The sequence below is a fragment of the Convolutriloba macropyga genome, chromosome 4, assembly GCF_964194025.1.
Source record: "Convolutriloba macropyga chromosome 4, txConMacr16.3, whole genome shotgun sequence".
In the NCBI taxonomy this organism is placed as follows: Eukaryota; Metazoa; Xenacoelomorpha; order Acoela; family Convolutidae; genus Convolutriloba; species Convolutriloba macropyga.
This window is the reverse complement of record NC_134471.1, coordinates 44341592-44361803: the sequence shown is the minus strand read 5'-3', so window position 1 is coordinate 44361803 and position 20212 is coordinate 44341592. Positions and strand designations below refer to the sequence as shown.

The 20212-nt window shown below is 38.1% G+C and overlaps 1 protein-coding gene across 2 annotated transcripts in view; it reads left to right on the top strand.

The window, feature by feature from the left end:
- LOC142337698 (GATOR1 complex protein DEPDC5-like) overlaps positions 1 to 20212 on the top strand; it is a 186920-nt gene that overhangs the window by 99538 nt on the left and 67170 nt on the right. For both annotated transcript variants that reach the window (XM_075387143.1, XM_075387144.1), the window contains 3 exons: positions 158 to 294; positions 4836 to 5085; positions 5459 to 5748. In XM_075387143.1, coding sequence (XP_075243258.1) covers positions 158 to 294; positions 4836 to 5085; positions 5459 to 5748 — 677 coding nt within the window. The remainder of the gene's footprint in view (positions 1 to 157; positions 295 to 4835; positions 5086 to 5458; positions 5749 to 20212) is intronic.

Below are 20212 nucleotides of genomic sequence, written 5' to 3'. Positions count from 1 at the left end.
ACAAATCGAAGTCCTACTTGGTTTACCCGCCGAACAGTCTGTTTTGCAGCTACAAAAACAACAACAAATTCGAAATACATTGCTGGCTTCAGCTGTGGTACTATGTTTACTTGTTCAGTATACTTGATTAGTTTTTACCGGGTACTTTGTGGTTTAGGACTTTCTGGGTGGTGACTTGACAGTGGGAGGAGGAATCGGTGGGTTGCGTTGTCACTCTGCCTCTTCTCAGGTGTCTCCCAGAGTGAGCTTCCATTTACAGGATCACAGAGTTGGAGCTGGGGATGAGTCATGCTCGTCAGTCGTTCTTATTTTTATTTTGTTCAATCGTTAAATAGGGGGAATTTGCCCTTTATACCCCTTGTTTCCCCAGTAATTGTGACTTAATGCAGTCTTGAAACTCTATTACAAATTAACCACATCAACTGAGTTAATATAAGATTTTTATGGTCTCTTTAAAAACAAACTCCCTATATAACCGCCCCCCCCCCAAAAAAAAAAAACTATTTAATTGTGTCTGCATCTTTCTATAGTTTTGGGTCTCTTGTTGTTTCCATTTTTCTTGGATAGCTCTGACTTAAGGCGGCTTAGTTAAGAATTTATTGTACGACTCCTATGGTTTTTATTTGAAGCAAATTTGTTCATGACTTGAACTTAGACTTCCTTCGTTTCGAACATTAACTTCTGCTTTTGAATGTGGACTTCTGTTTGAGAAAATTGGACTTCAGCTTAGTTTCTAATACATAGTTATTATAAGGTGCTAGTATTATTGAAGGTGGAAAGGTCATTTTGAGTGTTCTTACGATTCCCTCCTCCTTATCAAAACAATAGATAAAAACTTAAAAATTGTATCCGCATTTCTTAAAACACTTTCTATGGTAGGCTACTAATATTTTTATTTCTTGTTTATTTTTTGATATTTTGGTTTAGAAAATATTGGTTCATATTATATTACACAACTCTTCCGTCCACTCACCTTCACCTTGCGGTTTTGACCTCCCTCTCGTACAGCTTTGCAAACCCAACCCCCCTCTCTTGAAGCCCATTCCGCCCCGCCCCCTGATGCTAGCATCCCTTAGCCCCAAGTGGGTACTATCGAAGTCAACCGCTCTATTGTCGTTTGAGAGCAATTCTCCTATCGTTAGTCGGTTAACTTTGAAATTGCTTTTTTGAGTCTATGAGTTACTGAAAACTGAGGCTATTGTGATCTTATTTTGAGACCGTCTGTTGATTTTTATATCAATTTTTTGGCTTTTTGGATGTTTGAGCAACTTTCGAAAATCATAAAAAGTTACTCGCAACGTCTGAATCTCGTTAGCATTCAGCTTTAACTAAAGAGTTGCTTCCGAAGGTCTAACCTGTCAAACATTGCATTTCCGAAACAGGAACAAATTTTTGCTTAATCTTTGAATGATTTCTGCGGGAGGTTTTTTTAAAATTTTAAATTTAGATAATGAATTAAGTTTGCACTTATTTGTACTTTTTCCTGATTGTGTTTTGTTTTTGCTGATTTTGCATTTCTTTGTTTTTTTAACTGCTCTTTTAAGTTTGTGCCCATTGTTTGTATTTTTCGTCTGGCTGTTTTTTGCTAATCAACAATTTTTTTGTCTTAAGAAATGAGATAAACAACGTAAATCTCTCGGGCGTTGTCGGTGAATAGTTCTCTGAGTTCGGCCATTTTTCAAGTGACTTTTTAATACTTGATTACTTAATTTTGCGTGTGAAGCTGATCAAATTCTGAATTTTAAGCACCCTGATTGATTTCATTTATCTGTTTGATTGAATCTTTTTTATTAATTTGAAGCCCTTTAGGCAGTGCTCCCTTTTACAAAGTTTTTTTTCGGTTTTTGTCTGCGATTTATCTTCGTACCAAAACGAAGCCAATTGGCGCATGCTAGCTACTGTCAATCTCCGACCGACCTCGCTTGTGTGCAATTCTTTCGGTGCTAATCGATTGTTTTTTAGATCAAATGCAAAGAATTCAGACTATAATAATACTTGAATTTGCCGGACTCCTTTTTCCTTTTTGTCGGTGATATTATAGTTCAGAAACAATCGTTTCCATTGTTTTACCTAGTTTGGCGGACACCATCTGAATATAATATGCACGAAGAAACTCGTTTAGAAGAATTTTTTTAAAGAATGGATAGACATTTAATAACTGTTTTTTTTTCAGAAAAAGTCCATTTCTTTTTGGGCCTCTTTAATTCTTTTTCCTTTGCAAAACTAGTGGTTCTGTTTTAGCAATTAGTCAGAATTAGTGCATAGTTTTGTCAATCGCCTCTTTTTCCAATTGTCTATTAAAAGCGAACTCTTGTCTTGTGCAGAATTTTTCGCTTGTGTTAGCATTGATACTTAAATATTCGCCATTAAATCTTGAACAGTAATGTTTTCCCATTTCTGAGTTTAAATGTTTAATAGCCGCGTCAGCAATTCCAGGCGGCTATTATTGCGGTCCTGTTTTTTTTACTTCGTCTGACAGATTTTATTTAGTCTTACCCTGAGTTCTTGGAATTTGCCTTTTTAATGACTTACCTCGCTAAAAAAAAATGAGTTCTGAACTCACTTATGGAACTTTAAATTTTATGAATATTTACTAATTAAAGGTCGATAGTGTGCATCTAAGTAGTGCCAAACATATATGCCCTTATTCTTGATTATTAGAGTCTTAAGTTTTTGATTTCGAATTTTAATTTTGAAAAGCCCTGTTAGGGCTTTCTCCTTATAGGGCTTGTCTCATAAAAATGACAGTCCAAAGTTAACCCAAAAAGTCTAGTGGTCTAATAAAGGACTGGTGGTCGATCTGTCTTTTTTATTTCTTTAGTTGTTTCAATTCATGTAACACCACAAGCGTCTACCGCGGCTAGCTATGTTTATTAATTGCTCTCAAATATAGTTTGCATCAATTATATCATTTGTGCTGGGCGTTTGGCTTCTCTTCGTCAAAATTGGGATGAACAGGTGAAGCCTGGGGGACATAAGACATTCAACCCGGTTTTAGACCACCCCACACCCTGGTTTTTGGAACTTGGACCCAGGTTCGTGAAATGATTCTGAAAAGCTTTGAGTGCTTAAATGTTTTCTTCCTAGAGAATTTATAAAATTGCTCTTTGGCTAAAAAGGCTTGTAGGAAAGTTGTAAAAATAGTTATAGAAAGAGTTGTAGAAAAGTAAGGCTATTTTGATCCTATTTTAAGCGCTTCAGTTGATTTTTTTTAACAATTCATGGCCTTTTTAATAGCCATCGTTGTCAGCCTCTCATCGGCTATTACTTGGGTGATCTCTCTTTGAAAACAATTCTAGGAATTTGAATTGTTTTGGTGCGTTTTGTTTTTTGTCTATTGTTTTTTAGATCTCTTCACACCTTTTTTTGACCTGATCCTGTCAATGAGAAGTCAAGTTGCAGTAGTGATTTCAGTCACGCTGGAGAAGTAATAGGAGCGAAAAGCCAGTAGTTTTGAGTCGGAGTCTTTTCAAACTGCTTTTAATGTGAAGTGAGAAAATGACGCTTAAAAAGGTTGTTCATTTTGAGAGAAAATTTTTGCCACAAGCGACTATTTGTCTTCTGTTTTTGCCGTTTTTCTCTTCGTTTCCTGTATGATTTTTTAGAAGCCTATACGTGTGCTCTATTAATGCCTAGTTGCAGTTGTTCAGAACCATAAAAGGGCATTTTTTGTGTTTTTGTATTCTGCCTTTTTCGCATTTCTTTGCCTTGTTTTATCATTTAGTCTCATTAATGATCGGTCTCAATGACTCTTTTTTGAGGTATAATTCAGTTTATTTTATAACTTGAATAGAAATTTGACGGTTTTAAGGGATTTGATACTACCTGTTCTCTAAAATTTTTTAACAGTGTTTGAATTTTTCTATCTTTTATTGTTATTATTAATATTCTGGCACCTAGTCTGTCTCGGACAGCTCAAAATTTCTCCTGTAGTCACATGTTAATCAATTTACGATATTTTGTCACGTCTACCTGATTTTACTAATTTGACATGCTTTGCTATAAAATTATTAATTGCGCTTGAACGAAGTTTGAAGCAATAATTGTACTCGTGTTGGTCTTTTTTTCTGTAAAATTTTTGTTTGACCGATTTGACTTTTAGAGTGATTTTTGCGCGCTTGAATTTTGTTTTGCGTGATCTAAATTTCTCTCACATTCACAATTTTAAGCAGATGAACTCAAGTTGCGGCAGTTCAGAAGTAAAGTTCAAATGAAAATTGCGCCGAAATTGGTGTCATTTTTTCACTGATCATTGATTTTATTCCCCCACCCCCTATGTTATGTAATAACTTCTCATGAGTTCACTTGAAGCCCTCTAAGCAATTTTATCCACGTTTAACTCCTGGCTTATCTCACTCACTGTTTCAACTGATTGGGTTTAATTTCTTTCACTTTTCTTTTTGTTGTAAGCAAGGTAGTGAATATGGTCAAAAGTGCTAAATCAAATGAAGCTGGCACTAGTGTGAAGCTGAATTAAGCATAGTTTTAGAATCTAATTGAAACTGCCCCTAATTATAACACCTTTCCGGCTATTTTCCGACAATTTGCCGGCTATGTTTTGAACACCCAAGCAACTGTCGTAATTTTTTTTTATTTCTGAAAAATACTGGAAACGCCTGAATCTCACTACCAGTAAGGTTTACCTAAAGCGTTACCTCCGAAGGTTTAATTTGTCAAGCGTTAGTTTTCAGAAAAAGGAAATTAAATTTGCTTAAATTCTTGATGATTTCTACAGAAGGTTTTTTTTAAGGTTATGTTGAGATAATGAGCCTTGTTTGGTGTTTGTAATTGCTCTCAAACGAAGTTATAATTATGCAAGCTTCTTGTGATTTTAGAGGTGGTCTTCTGGTGCACAGTAACTTGACAATGTCTTTGGATGTGAGACCAAAGAGAGTGGCATGTCCGTTGTCCTCTCTTGACGGTGACAGGATTTTATTAGCAGAGGACAACGGGGGTATCGGGGAAGGCGGTGGTGTGAGCTCCATTTGCAGTTGCGATACTGACCACAGTGTCCAAATTGATTGGCCTGTTTTTGTAGAGCCCAACTGTCTTCCAGTTACAACCAGCTTCAGACCGGATGCACAGGTGAGTTTTTGTGTAAATGCTCCCAAGTTTTCTGCGTCATGGACTATCCCTGTAACATTTGAGCTGTATTGTAATAAGTCAGCTGTTTTGTTCATAGTTTGTTGAGTTTTCATACAAGCGAGGATAACTTTCAAAATGCATGTCTTTTGCCTAATATTTGTTCAAATTTGGCAGTTAATCACGATTAATACGCGGAGGCACTTATATAGCTCCGTAGTTTTGAGTTTTTTGGACCTAAATTCTGCTTATAAGTGAAAACTATCGGCCTCGAAACTGCATAACTTTGAGTATATGTACTCATTTGTGTAGATAGGAAAACGAACAAGTGAGGAGGTACTTTTTGATGCTACAGTATGTGTGCTTTTTAATTTAGGAATTGAGTTCTGACTTCAAGATTACATACACTGATCTTGATCTGGACAGTTTGACTGGGGAGGGACCCCGAATGGCGGCCAGACCTCCCCTTACTGTGGATGAGTTGAACAGTGAACTAGTGACACAGAGGGTACTGCATGGATACCAAGTAGTGACTTCAGGAACCTCATCGTCTTCGTCATCATCAACATCTGCTAACAAGGCTGCGACCAGCAGCAATGTATCTGCCTCTGTCTCTGCCTCTTCAAACAACAATAACAAACAAGTCTTGATCTCAACTTTCCTCAGGTTACATTTACACCTTCAAAAGCATTTAACTAGGCTGAGATCCTCATTCGAAAGAAGAGATTATCAGCCGCATCAGCAATAGTTAGACATTGGCCCGTTCATAATCAGACAGTTGTCAGACTTTCAATAGTTTTAGGGTCCCCGTGCTTGTAATTTTGAATTCCTTACGCCTAAGTATTTTGTGAATTCTTATATTTTACTTGTGTTGCGGTTGCTCAAAAATCTCAGTGAAACCCGATCTGCACAGCCTGTTTCTTGAGCTTTACGTCGTCCTGGTTATTCACTCTGTTGCAATTGACTAACAATCTCGTTATTCGCTATAATGAACTGTAACTTTACTGATTTAAGTTAAAATTATCTTTAGTGATGAACTGCGTTCAATCTACTTCTGAGGTTTTTAAGGCTCGAGATTAGTTTTGTTGCTAACTTCTTGTCTAAGAAAGCTCAGCTAACCTATCAACGTTTGCGATTTTTTGATCTAGCAAAACTTGAACGGTGAAGACTAGAGTTGATGAAAAATCATAGTCAATTGTGAGTCAACTGCTCATCGTACCATTAGAGTAATTAACAAGTAAAATAGCATCTATAACATTATGTTTACTCAATTCTGATTAATAACCGAGTCAGCAATTCCAGGCAGCTATTATTGCGGTCCTATTTTGTATACTTCGTCTAACAGATTTTTGTTTTGTCTTACCCTGACTTCTTGGAATGGACTTTTTTCAATGACTTCAGTGACTTCTACGGCTTTGCAGTTGAAATTTGTGTTCGTGACGTCATTTCTGCTTTTAAGTCAATTGCGTGACATACCTCAAAAAATGACTTCTGAAATCACTTAATGAACTATAGTTTTTATGAGCATTTACTAGTTAGAGATCAAAAGTGGGCATCCAATTAGTGCCAAACGTATATGCTCTAATTCTTGAGTATTAGAGTCTGGTCAATCTGTTTATCTTATTTCTTTAGTTGTTTCAACTCATGGAAGGCCACAAGCGTCTATCGCGGCTATTTTCGGGCAATCTGCCGGTTTGTTTGGTTGATCGACTGAATGATTTTAATCTTTACTTGTTCTTTAAAGGTATGGTAACTGCATTGAATGCTCCAAGTTCCTATAGCACTAATGATAACTGGGTATCATTAGATGCCTTGAATAAATAACAAGGAACTAAGGAATAACAAATACGGCATATAAAATATTTAGTCGTAAAGTGAACAAAGCTATATTTGCACAATATAAATGCTAACAGCCACATACGTATTTGTGATAAAATTATGTTAGTTTATTTCATGCATGGCTTAGAGGCTACCCTAAGCATGTGCTATAAATTGATGTTGCTCGGTTGACTCATAACTTGACTCTATAACTTTGGGAAATTTTGCTGCTGCCTGGCACAATATTCTGACTTTTTCAGCTTTTTGAATATTGATCATGCGGTGAAGTGGCAACTACCACGTTATCTTCGATCTGTATAAATTCTACTTGTTCAACTTTACAAAATTATATGGTGATGGCATCTGTGTCAATTGTATCGTGATAGTGTGTGTATCTTTAAACTTTTTGTTTCTTTCCTGTGCAGGCGTTGATCGGGAGACTTGAGTTTTCCCATCGCATAGTAGAAGTTATCTGTATTTTCCGATAGTCATCTCGTCACAGAAAGCCTAATTCTTATCGTTCTCCGGTGAATCTTTTCACTTCTTGCAGCTTCCTGATTTCTCGGTTTTCGTGTTTGATATGATTGGTGACTCACTGTTTGAACCGGAGGACTCGATATCCACTTACTCAGCTTGCTTGCTAATTGTCTTCTCCTATAGACGTTGCTGTAATAGAAAGCGTCACCGATTGGTTTGCTGGTAGAGAACCGCTGAAGACAGCGCCAATTTTTGATGTAACTGCCCATTCTGATTCCTTTTTCTGATTTTTTGCATTTGATGGATGTATGTCATAGCATGGATAACTATGGAGTCCCAACCTTTGAAATATTTCAGTTTTTGTCCTGTTGAAATGTATCAATTTCTAGGTCTTTCAGTCTCATTTTGTACTTCATAATGTGGTTGCTCATGCTGTTGTTTAATAGTAGCGCCTACGTCACGGGTCCTTTTTGATCCTGGACACGTCATTATAGATTACACTGCGATATGCCATCTTGTCTCTTACTAATCGCATCTTGCCTTTATCGCCACTGAAGATTTCAGTTTTTTGCCCCTTTTTGTATTCACATTTTTTTTAGTCATGCGCTCTTGAAACAAGTTCTCTCAGTTTGCGAACGCTTTCGACCAGTTTGATCTTTGATTCCATTGTGTCAGGAACACTGAATTTTTATCTTCTGCGCTAATTCACTTTCAATATTGACTTTGTCAATTTTTGAGTGCTTTTAGTTCCTTGCCTGCTCGAACGAAGTTCGTTTTGTTGTTGCTGATGACAATTTTAAGTTAGCCAACTCCTGCAATGAATCTCAATACTGCACCTAGACAAGACTCTGTGTCCAATTGTTGAACTATTTAAATGTGTAATGCACTGATTGTTTGGCAAATTAATGGAAAGTACCATCCCTTCATAGCAATTCTTTATAACTTGCAATTTATTGACTCGAAGTTGTCAACTCCGGTGTGAGTTAACGGGAAAACGTGCACGTGAAGTTGTTTTTACGGGAGTTACCCTATTGATTGATTAATTTGGCTGGCTTTCCTGTGCCAAAATTTGACACCTGCAGACTTGATTATTTGTAACGTATATAGCAATCCAATGATCCAGCACTCTTCTTTGAAAATGTTTGGCAGCTTCAGTGCCTTCAAATAGATTGGCGCGATGTGCCTTTTCCAACAAATTTGCGATACATTATCTTTTTTTATCAATTTCGTATGACTCGCTGTGTCATCAGAATCTGAATGTTTCAACCGAGCTTGCAGTCGAATTGAGCTTTTTTTGCAGCAATGGGTGCACTTCGTTTTAGCAAACTTTAGAGTTTTTTTGCTGTTCGTAATTGACTGCGACGTATTGGGATACTTTTAGTTTCAATAGACTAAAATAAATTTTGTTCAGCTTGATGAATCTCATTTGTTTTGAGGGGTCTCTTTTCTTCAAACTACAGCTGTATGCAATTGAATTTATTCTGTTGAAGCTGCCATATGGTAGTCTTTTGTCTCTTTTCTATTGTCTGTTGCCACATTGCAGGTAGCTTGCTCAGCCTGATCTTTTTGGTACCACGGCTCTGGCCACGACTCATTGAAGCCATTCCAGCTTGTTTAGCAGCTTGGTTCAAAGGACGGAATCCCTAAAGCCTTTCATTTGACATATACGGAGAAGTTTTTTTAAACCTTTAACGTGTCTCTGCTCTGTTTGCAAGAAACAGTTGTTTTCTTGTGCGCTGGCTATATGCACTGCAGGACAGTTGATAAGTCTTCTTATTTATAGATTACGTCGAGTTTCACTTGTTCGCTTGGTATGTAACTTTTAATGTGATTTCCTTTTACGTATATCTGCTTCAGGGTTAAATAATTTTTCTGTGTATGGATGCGTCTGATGTATCTGTGAAAATGTGCTGTCCCCATCCTAAATTTGTTCATCCTTTCTGGAAATTTAGCCTGTTTGTCGCCATCGTCCGTATTTATCTTAACTGCGAACACCAGCCGCTGAAAATTTGACCACGTGCTTGCCTGTCAAACCTCTATCCTCTAATTGTTTAGTTGACGATCACATGCTTTTTAGAAAGAATCGTATTTGTATGGAGAAGGGTTAACATACTCCAAGTGGGTCGAATTCAGCTGAGACAAAGCATAATATGAATCAGTTGTTTTACCGAGACGTTTCGCTCCCCTACTCACTAGCGGTAATGAGGTTATCAGGTTGTACTTTCCAGGTTGTACCAAGCCTTGACGAGTACTCTGGTTCGGCTTTAGAACTTTAAGCAAATTTTGTTGATCGATTTTCTGGGATCTGCTTTGACCTCTTCGTCAATTGCTATCTGCTCGTTCAACTTGAATCTGACATGGCTGAGAATACTCTGCATTTTATCCCGGATCTCGATTTCGTCGTTTTGAAAAAGTTTTCCGAGTAAAAAAATCCGGGCAAATATTTGACGACAGTTTCATTGTTGCTCCCATTCTTTTTCGCGACTTGATGCGACGGTTATTTTGCACAAGTTATTGTGCTTCTAACCACCAAAAAATCTTGTGCACTCGCATTGGTCAATTTTTTATTGCTCTTCTCCTTTCGACGAAGTTGGTATTGGTTGTCCTCGCTTGTGACAGCAATTTGAAGAAACGTCGCTTCTGGGTTAGCAGATGACGCTATTCAACGTTTTCTTAAGCTGACGTTTTTTTGCAATTATGCTCTGAAATGATTTTGGTCCAGATAAAAGCTTGTTGTTCAGATATACACCGGGAAATTTTGCTGCTGCCTGGCACAATATTCTGACCTTTTCAGGTTTTTGAAAATTGATCATGCGGTGAAGTGGCAACTACCACGTTATCTTTGATTTGTTTAAATTCTACTTGTTCAACTTTACAAAATTATATGGTGATGGCATCTGTGTCAATTGTATCGTGATAGTGTGTGTATCTTTAAACTTTTTGTTTCTTTCCTGTGTGGGCGTTGATCGGGAGACTTGAGTTTTCCATCGCATAGTAGAAGTTATCTGTATTTTCCGATCGTCTTCTCGTCACAGAAAGCCTAATTCTTATCGTTCTCCGGTGAATCTTTTCACTTCTTGCAGCTTCCTGATTTCTCGGTGTTCGTGTTTGATATGATTGGTGATTCACTGTTTGTACCGGAGGACTCGATATCCACTTACTCAGCTTGCTTGCTAATTGTCTTCTCCTATAGACGTTGCTGTAATAGAAAGCGTCACCGATTGGTTTGCTGGTAGAGAACCGCTGAAGACAGCGCCAATTTTTTGGTGTAACTGCCCATTCTGATTCCTTTTTCTGATTTTTTGCATTTGATGGATGTATGTCATAGCATGGATAACTATGGAGTCCCAACCTTTGAAATATTTCAGTTTTTGTCCTGTTGAAATGTATCAATTTCTAGGTCTTTCAGTCTCATTTTGTACTTCATAATGTGGTTGCTCATGCTGTTGTTTAATAGTAGCGCCTACGTCACGGGTCCTTTTTGATCCTGGAAACGTCATTAAAGATTAAACTGCGATGTGCCATCTTGTCTCTTACTAATCGTATCTCGCCTTTATCGCCACTGAAGATTTCAGTTTTTTGCCCCTTTTTGTATTCACAATTTTTTTGAGTCATGCGCTCTTGAAACAAGTTCTCTAAGTTTGCGAACGCTTTCGATCAGTTTGATCTTTGATTCCATTTTGTCAGATATTCTCGGGTCCTTCTCTTACAAATCATGTCGGCGTTTGCTTGAGCCGTTTTAAAAGGGTTTCTGGGATCATGTTAACGCTTGCTGAATGGCGTGATTGGCGCACTCGCATTTTCCTGCCCAAGCGGGAAGTGATTTGTTGAGAAGGATGTCAGATCTTCTTGGTCATCACCTACTGCTGTCAACGGTCTTGCATTGAGTGTTTGCTCTACAAGGCTCAAAGTTGTACTGAGTGCCTCATCGGCGGTGCTTCATTTAGAAACAGGAACTTCTGGTATTTTTAAACCAGATTATAACAGATTAAACCAAAAATGTGCTGCAGGAACACTAAATCTTCTGCGCTAATTCACTTTCAATATTGACTTTGTCAATTTTTGAGTGCTTTTAGTTCCTTGCCTGCTCGAACGAAGTTCGTTTTGTTGTTGCTGATGACAATTTTAAGTGAGCCAACTCCTGCAATGAATCTCAATACTGCACCTAGACAAGACTCTGTGTCCAATTGTTGAACTATTTAAATGTGTAATGCACTGATTGTTTGGCAAATGAATGGAAAGTACCAACCCTTCATAGTAATTCTTTATAACTTGCAATTTATTGACTCGAAGTTGTCAACTCCGGTGTGAGGTAACGGGAAAACGTGCTCGTGAAGTTGTTTTTACGGGAGTTACCCTATTGATTGGTTAATTGGGCTTGCTTTCCTGTGCCAAAATTTGACACCTGCAGACTTGATTATTTGTAACGTATATAGCAATCCAATGATCCAGCACTCTTCTTTGAAAATGTTTCGCAGCTTCAGTGCCTTCAAATAGATTGTCGCGATGTGCCTTGTCCAACAAATTTGCGATACATTATCTTTTTTTTATCAATTTCGTATGATTCGCTGTGTCATCAGAATCTGAATGTTTCAATCGAGCTTGCAGTCGAATTGAGCTTTTTTTGCAGCAATGGGTGCACTTGGTTTTATTAAACTTTAGAGTTTTTTTGCTGTTCGTAATCGACCGCGACGTATTGGGATACTTTGTTTCAATTGACTAAAATAAATTTTGTTCAGCGTGATGAATCTCATTTGTTTTGAGGGGTCTCTTTTCTTCAAACTACAGCTGTATGCAATTGAATTTATTCTGTCGAAGCAGCCATATGGTAGTCTGTTGTCCTTTTCTTTTGTCTGTTGCCACATTACGGGTAGCTTGCTCAGCCTGAACTTCTTGGTTCCACGGCTCTGTCCACGTCTCATTGAAGCCATTCCGGCCTGTTGAGCACCTTGGTTCAAAGGACGGAATCCCTAAGGCCTTTGATTTGACATATATGGAGAAGTTTTTTAAAACCTTTAACGTGTCTCTCCTCTGTTTGCAAGAAACAGTTTTTTTCTTGTGCGCTGGCTATAGGCTCTGCAGGACAGTTGATAAGTCTTTTTATTTATAGGTTACTTCGAGTTTCACTTGTTCCCTTGGTATGTAACTTTTAATGTGACTTCCTATTACGTATATCAGCTTCAGGGTTAAATATTTTTTCTGTGTATGGATGCGTCTGATGTATCTGTGAAAATGTGCTCTCCCCATCCCAAATTTGTTTATCCTTCTGGAAATGTAATCTGTTTGTCGCCATCGTCCGCAGTCATCTTAACTGCAAACACCAGCCGCTGAAAACTTCACCACGTGCTTGCTTGTCAACTTCTATCCTCTAATTGTTTAATTGACGATCACATGCTTTTCAGAAGGAATCGTATTTGTATGGAGAAGGGTTAACATACTCCAAGTGGGTCGAATTCAGCCGAGACAAAGCATAAAATGGATCAGTTGTTTTACCGAGACGTTTCGCTCCGTTCCTCAGCAGCCGTAATGAGGTTTTCAGGTTGTACTTTCCAGGTTTTACCAAGCCTAAGCCTTGACGAGTACTCTGGTTCGGCTTTAGAACTTTAATCAAATTTTGTTGATCGATTTTCTGGGATCTGCTCTGACCTCTTCTTCACTTGCTATCTGCTTGTTCAACTTTAATCTGACATAGCTGAGAACACTCTGCTTTTTCTCCCGGATCGTTTTGAAAAAGTTTTCCGGGTAAAAAAAATCTGGGCAAATATTTGACGAGAGTTTCATTGTTGCTCCCATTCTTTTTCGCGACTTGATGCGACGGTTATTTTGCACAAGTTATTGTGCTTCTAACCACCAAAAAATCTTGTGCACTCGCATTGGTCAATTTTTTATTGCTCTTCTTTCGACGAAGTTGGTATCGGTTGCCCTCGCTTGTGACAGCAATTTGAAAAAACGTCGCTTCTGGGTTAGCAGATGACGCTATTCGACGTTTTCTGAAGCGGAAGTTTTTTTGCAATTATGATCTGAAATGAGTATAGTCCAGATAAAAGCTTGTTGTTCAGATTAACACCGCGTAATTTTGCTGCTGCCTTGCACAATATTCTGACCTTTTCAGGTTTTTGAAAATTGATCATGCGGTGAAGTGGCAACTACCACGTTATCTTCGATTTGTTTAAATTCTACTTGTTCAACTTTACAAAATTATATGGTGATGGCATCTGTGTCAATTGTATCGTGATAGTGTGTGTATTTTTAAACTTTTTGTTTCTTTCCTGTGCGGGCGTTGATCGGGAGACTTGAGTTTTCCCATCGCATAGTAGAAGTTATCTGTATTTTCCGATCGTCTTCTCGTCACAGAAAACCTAATTCTTATCGTTCTCCGGTGAATCTTTTCACTTCTTGCAGCTTCCTGATTTCTCGGTTTTTGTGTTTGATATGATTGGTGACTCATTTGTTGAACCGGACGACTCGATATCCACTTACTCAGCTTGCTTGCTAATTGTCTTCTATAGACGTTGCTGTAATAGAAAGCGTCACCGATTGGTTTGCTGGTAGAGAACCGCTGAAGACAGCGCCAATTTTTTGGTGTAACTGCCCATTCTGATTCCCTTTTCTGATTTTTTGCATTTGATGGTTGTATGTCATAGCATGGATAACTATGGAGTCCCAACCTTTGAAATATTTCAGTTTTTGTCCTGTTGAAATGTATCAATTTCTAGGTCTTTCAGTCTCATTTTGTACTTCATAATGTGGTTGCTCATGCTGTTGTTTAATCGTAACGCCTACGTCACGGGTCCTTTTTGATCCTGGAAACGTCGTTATAGATTACCTTGCGATATGCCATCTTGTCTCTTACTAATCGCATCTCGCCTTTATCGCCACTGAAGATTTCAGTTTTTTGCCCCTTTTTGTATTCACACTTTTTTTAGTCATGCGCTCTTGAAACAAGTTCTCTCAGTTTGCGAACGCTTTCGACCAGTTTGATCTTTGATTCCATTGTGTCAGGAACACTGAATTTTTATCTTCTGCGCTAATTCACTTTCAATATTGACTTTGTCCCATTCATCTTTGAATGCTTTTAGTTCCTTGCCTGCTCGGGCGAAGTTCGTTTCGTTGTTGATGATGACAATTTTAAGGGAGCCACCTCCTGCAATGAATCTCAATACTGCACCTAGACAAGACTCTGTGTCCAATTGTTGAACTATTTAAATGTTTAATGCACTGATTGTTAGCCAAATGAATGGAAAGTACCAACCCTTCATAGTAATTCTTTATAACTTGCAATTGATTGACTCGAAGTAGTCAACTCCGGTGTGAGTTAACGGGAAAACGTGCTCATGAAGTTGTTTTCACGGGAGTTACCCTATTGATTGGTTAATTGGGCTGGCTTTCCTGTGCCAAAATTTGACACCTGCAGACTTGATTATTTGTAACTTATATAGCAATCCAATGATCCAGCACTTCTTTGAGAATGTTTCGCAGCTTCAGTGCCTTCAAATAGATTGTCGCGATGTGCCTTCTCCAACAATTTTGCGATACATTATCTCTCTGTTATCAATTTCGTATGATTCGCTTTGTCATCAGAATATGAATGTTTCAGTCGAGCTTGCAGTAGAATTGAGCTTTTTTTGCAGCAATGGGTGCACTTCGTTTTAGCAAACTTTAGAGTTTTTTTGCTGTTCGTAATTGACTGCGACGTATTGGGATACTTTTAGTTTCAATAGACTAAAATAAATTTTGTTCAGCTTGATGAATCTCATTTGTTTTGAGGGGTCTCTTTTCTTCAAACTACAGCTGTATGCAATTGAATTTATTCTGTTGAAGCTGCCATATGGTAGTCTTTTGTCTCTTTTCTATTGTCTTTTGCCACATTGCAGGTAGCTTGCTCAGCCTGATCTTTTTGGTACCACGGCTCTGGCCACGACTCATTGAAGCCATTCCAGCCTGTTTAGCAGCTTGGTTCAAAGGACGGAATCCCTAAAGCCTTTCATTTGACATATACGGAGAAGTTTTTTTAAACCTTTAACGTGTCTCTGCTCTGTTTGCAAGAAACAGTTGTTTTCTTGTGCGCTGGCTATATGCACTGCAGGACAGTTGATAAGTCTTCTTATTTATAGATTACGTCGAGTTTCACTTGTTCGCTTGGTATGTAACTTTTAATGTGATTTCCTTTTACGTATATCTGCTTCAGGGTTAAATAATTTTTCTGTGTATGGATGCGTCTGATGTATCTGTGAAAATGTGCTGTCCCCATCCTAAATTTGTTCATCCTTTCTGGAAATTTAGCCTGTTTGTCGCCATCGTCCGCATTCATCTTAACTGCGAACACCAGCCGCTGAAAACTTCACCACGTGCTTGCTTGTCAACCTCTATCCTCTAATTGTTTAATTGACGATCACATGCTTTTTAGAAGGAATTGTATTTGTATGGAGAAGGGTTAACATACTCCAAGTGGGTCGAATTCAGCTGAGACAAAGCATAAATTGAATCAGTTGTTTTACCGAGACGTTTTGCTCCGTTCCTCAGCAGCTGTAATGAGGTTATCAGGTTGTAGTTTCCAGTTTGTACCAAGCCTTGAGTACTTTGTTTCGGCTTTAGAACTTTAAGCAAATTTTGTTGATCGATTTTCTGGGATCTGCTTTGACCTCTTTGTCACTTGCTATCTGCTTGTTCAACTTGAATCTGACATAGCTGAGAACACTCTGCTGCTTTTTCTTCGGATCTCAATTTCGTCGTTTTGAAGTTGTCCGAGTAAAAAAAATCCGGGCAAATATTTGACTAGAGTTTCATTGTTGCTCGCATTCTTTTTCGCGACTTGATGCGACGGTTATTTTGCACAAGTTATTGTGCTTCTAACCCCCAAAAAATCTTGTGCACTCGCATTGGTCAATTTTTTATTGCTCTTCTTTCGACGAAGTTGGTATTGGTTGTCCTCGCTTGTGACAGCAATTTGAAGAAACGTCGCTTCTGGGTTAGCAGATAACGCTATTCAACGTTTTCTTAAGCTGACGTTTTTTTTTGCAATTATGCTCTGAAATGATTTTGGTCCAGATAAAAGCTTGTTGTTCAGATATACACCGGGAAATTTTGCTGCTGCCTGGCACAATATTCTGACCTTTTCAGGTTTTTGAAAATTGATCATGCGGTGAAGTGGCAACTACCACGTTATCTTTGATTTGTTTAAATTCTACTTGTTCAACTTTACAAAATTAAATGCTGATGGCATCTGTGTCAATTGTATCCTGATAGTGTGTGTATCTTTAAACTTTTTGTGTCTTTCCTGTGCAGGCGTTGATCGGGAGACTTGAGTTTTCCAATCGCATAATGGAAGTTATCTGTATTTTCCGATCGTCTTTTCGTCACAGAAAGCCTAAATCTTATCGTTCTCCGGTGAATCTTTTCACTTCTTGCAGCTTCCTGATTTCTCGGTTTTCGTGTTTGATATGATTGGTGACTCACTGTTTGAACCGGAGGACTCGATATCCACTTACTCAGCTTGCTTGCTAATTGTCTTTTGCTATAGACGTTGCTGTAATAGAAAGCGTCACCGATTGCTTTGCTGGTAGAGGACCGCTTAAGACAGCGCCAATTTTTTAGTGTAACTGCCCATTCTGATTCCTTTTTCTGATTTTTTGCATTTGCTGGATGTATGTCATAGCATTCCTGTCAACTATAACTTGATTTTTCTTCGGATTGTAAGTTTTGTTTGGTAAGTTCTCTGGGTATTGGTAACGGTCTTTCCGTTCTTTAAGAAACAGTAAATGCACATTTCTTACAGCAATTTTTATTTTTTTATGAACATTGAATTGCACTGTCGTCAATGGTTGAGGCTTTTTTAGGCTGAAACAGTGATCTGCACTTTTTTACTTCTGCCATCCATGGATTACAACTGAAAAGAAAGCTTTTCGGACTTGAAGTTTAGGTTTAGACAAATCTGATTTATCTAAGAATTATGGTGATGATATTGTGCCAAACTTTACTCAAACTTTTAGGTTGATGTCTGTATTTGTATTCTTTAAGCGTACTACTTGGATTTCTTGTGTATTGCTAATGCCGTTGTAGCATCGGGGGCCATGGTTTGGGCCTGCATCCTTGAAGTTGCTATGCGAAAGTTCAGTAATCGTTTTCCATAGTTGGGGACACTGCAAGTTGTAAGTCAGCTATCGCGGTCTTGGCGCGGGACCTGGTCTGAAACAGATCAAACAGTTGGAACTGTTGGCCATGTTGTCGTAGTTCATTTACTTTCACTGATTCTATATTTTCACCAGCCCAATTAGCGTCTTGTCCATATTGGAAGGGACACTCGAACTTCTTCGAGTCGCTGGATCCCTCGTTGTAAGCAAAAACGTTATTTGTTCACCGTTTCTTTGAAATTTTTTTCGATCAAACGACGAGTTCGTATGTGCTAATAGTTTTTCATGAATACTAGCTTTGGAATCAAGTGGCTCTTGGAAAACAATGAGGCTAATTTCGTATAGTAGACGATCTCGCTGATGGTGCAATGTCGCTTCCTTCAGATGAGGAGAGTGTTGTTTTCTTCGCAACACTGAGCACTGCCTCTGATTCACGTCAGCATTGTTTCTAAGCTGTTTTTACCACAATGACTACACTTATAATTACATTTACAAATTTGGCAATCCTAAGAGAATCTTCGTGTCTGACTGACGGATAGGTGTATGTGTTGAATTGAGCTCTGACTATGACACTTGGTTCACAACATTTCTTGCAGAGAATATCCATGTTTATAATATAACTGTGAGTTCAATATCATCCCCCATATTGCTGCTTTTGCTTTACCATTAAGACTAGTCTTCCGGTACTGCATATTTTTGGTATCGATATAAACAGTGATATAAAAATAAACCGGCGACTCCGACTTTAAATGATCTCGAAAACCTGTAAACTTGAGATTGTTATCTCCGAACACCACGAACTCACAAATCGTTTAACTCCGAACATCATTAAATAGTTTCATATATTGTATGGGAAACATGACAAGGACAAAGTCAACCAGTAGTGGTTCAGACTTAACATGTCCTCATTGCTCGTCAACAGTTGATGAAACTACAAGTTCTATTGGATGTGACAAATGTGGTTGCTGGGTACATCACACATGCACAAAGATTCCAACTGAAGCGTTGACATACATGTCCACCGAAGGCGTCTTCTGGTTTTGCAATGATTGCACTAAAGCCGTGAAGAAGCTTGTGAGATTGAAGACAACCACAGAGATGGAATTCAAGGAAGACATAAACAACAGTCTACAGGAAATCAAATCGACACTGTCAGACTTGAAAGCTAAGTCAACTCACTCTATAATTCCTCCCCAACTCAAATTGCCTAATGTCAACACTGAAAGTTCCCCAAAGATAGATACCAGTTTGGAAATTAAAATTTCGAGTATACCAGAATTTTCTTCGCAACCAAATTCAAAATATTCGGACATTATGCAGCATGAAATTAAAGAGACTCAGCGAATCATTGATTTTCTTGGAGAAAATGAAAACACAGTTTCCAATATCAGACGATTGGGTAAGTTTACCAAATCAAGTTCTAAACCAAGATCGCTGTTAGTGACTTTCAACAATTCCTGGACGGTAAGAAAATTGCTTGCAAACGCTCACAAAATTAAGTACTATAATCAAGACAAAGGAACAACGATCTTTGTTAGCAAGTCTCTGACCAAGGAAGAGCAAATCAAAGAGAAGGAATGTCTAATCAAACGATACAAACTGATTAACGAAGAAGGATACCTGCGCAACAAATTTCGAATTTTCAACCAAAAACTGTACTATGATGGGACTGAAATTGAGATATCTCAATGGTGACTAAATGTGAAACAAGAATCCGAGGAATATCTCGAGTCGTTTGTATTCAATGTACGTAGCATAATCAATCGAGATAAACGCACCAGACTTGCTAACTACGTGAATCTGAAAAGCGTAGACTTCTTCATGCTTACAGAGACTTGGCTTCATTGCTCATTTCACGATAACGAGCTATTTCTTCCCAATTACGCAATCTTTCGATCAGAAAGAAAAGCTAATAATAATACATCAAAACACGGAGGTGTTTTGATTGCTATCAAGAATACTTTTGTCTCTAGACAAATTCCTCTTTATTCAAATATTTGTGGAGGCGTGATAGCATGTTCTCTCTGTTTTAATTCTCGGGATGTTTTACTTGTGTGTTTTTATGCCCCCCCCCGATTTCATCATGTCCCAGTCCGTATGGTATTTCACCTCAAGATCGCTATCTACTATTTGAGGAAATCTTTACACTGTCAAAGACCTTCTATTCAACAATTGTGTATGGTGATTTCAATCTGCCGGAAATTGATTGGCATGATTACTCAGCTAAGAACTCAGATACACAGAAGTTTGTTGACCTAATTAGCTTTCACAGCTTTCAGCAAATCATTGATTTCCCTACTGCAGCATCAGGTATTCTGGATCTCATCTTAGTAAACCCAAAAACAGAAGTTATATACTGCAAGAAAATTAATCTGGACATCAGTCTGTTATCGAATCATGATGCAATTGCCCTTAAAGTTAGAGTCAGAAACCTAAGCTCCTCATATTTAAGAGAAATAAATTCAAAGATAGTTTACAGCTTCTGTAAAGCTAGATTTGATGAAATGAATAAACAGATAACTGAATTACCTTTTCATGGATTTTGTTGGAGTAACATTAATGTTCTGCTTGAACAGTGGTACGATTGGGTTAGACCAATAATATTTGAAAACGTTCCAAAAAGGACAATGCATCGATCTCAATTATCACCGTGGATTAAACCGCCGACGTCAAACGCAATTAAACGCCTTGAAACAGCTAGAAGG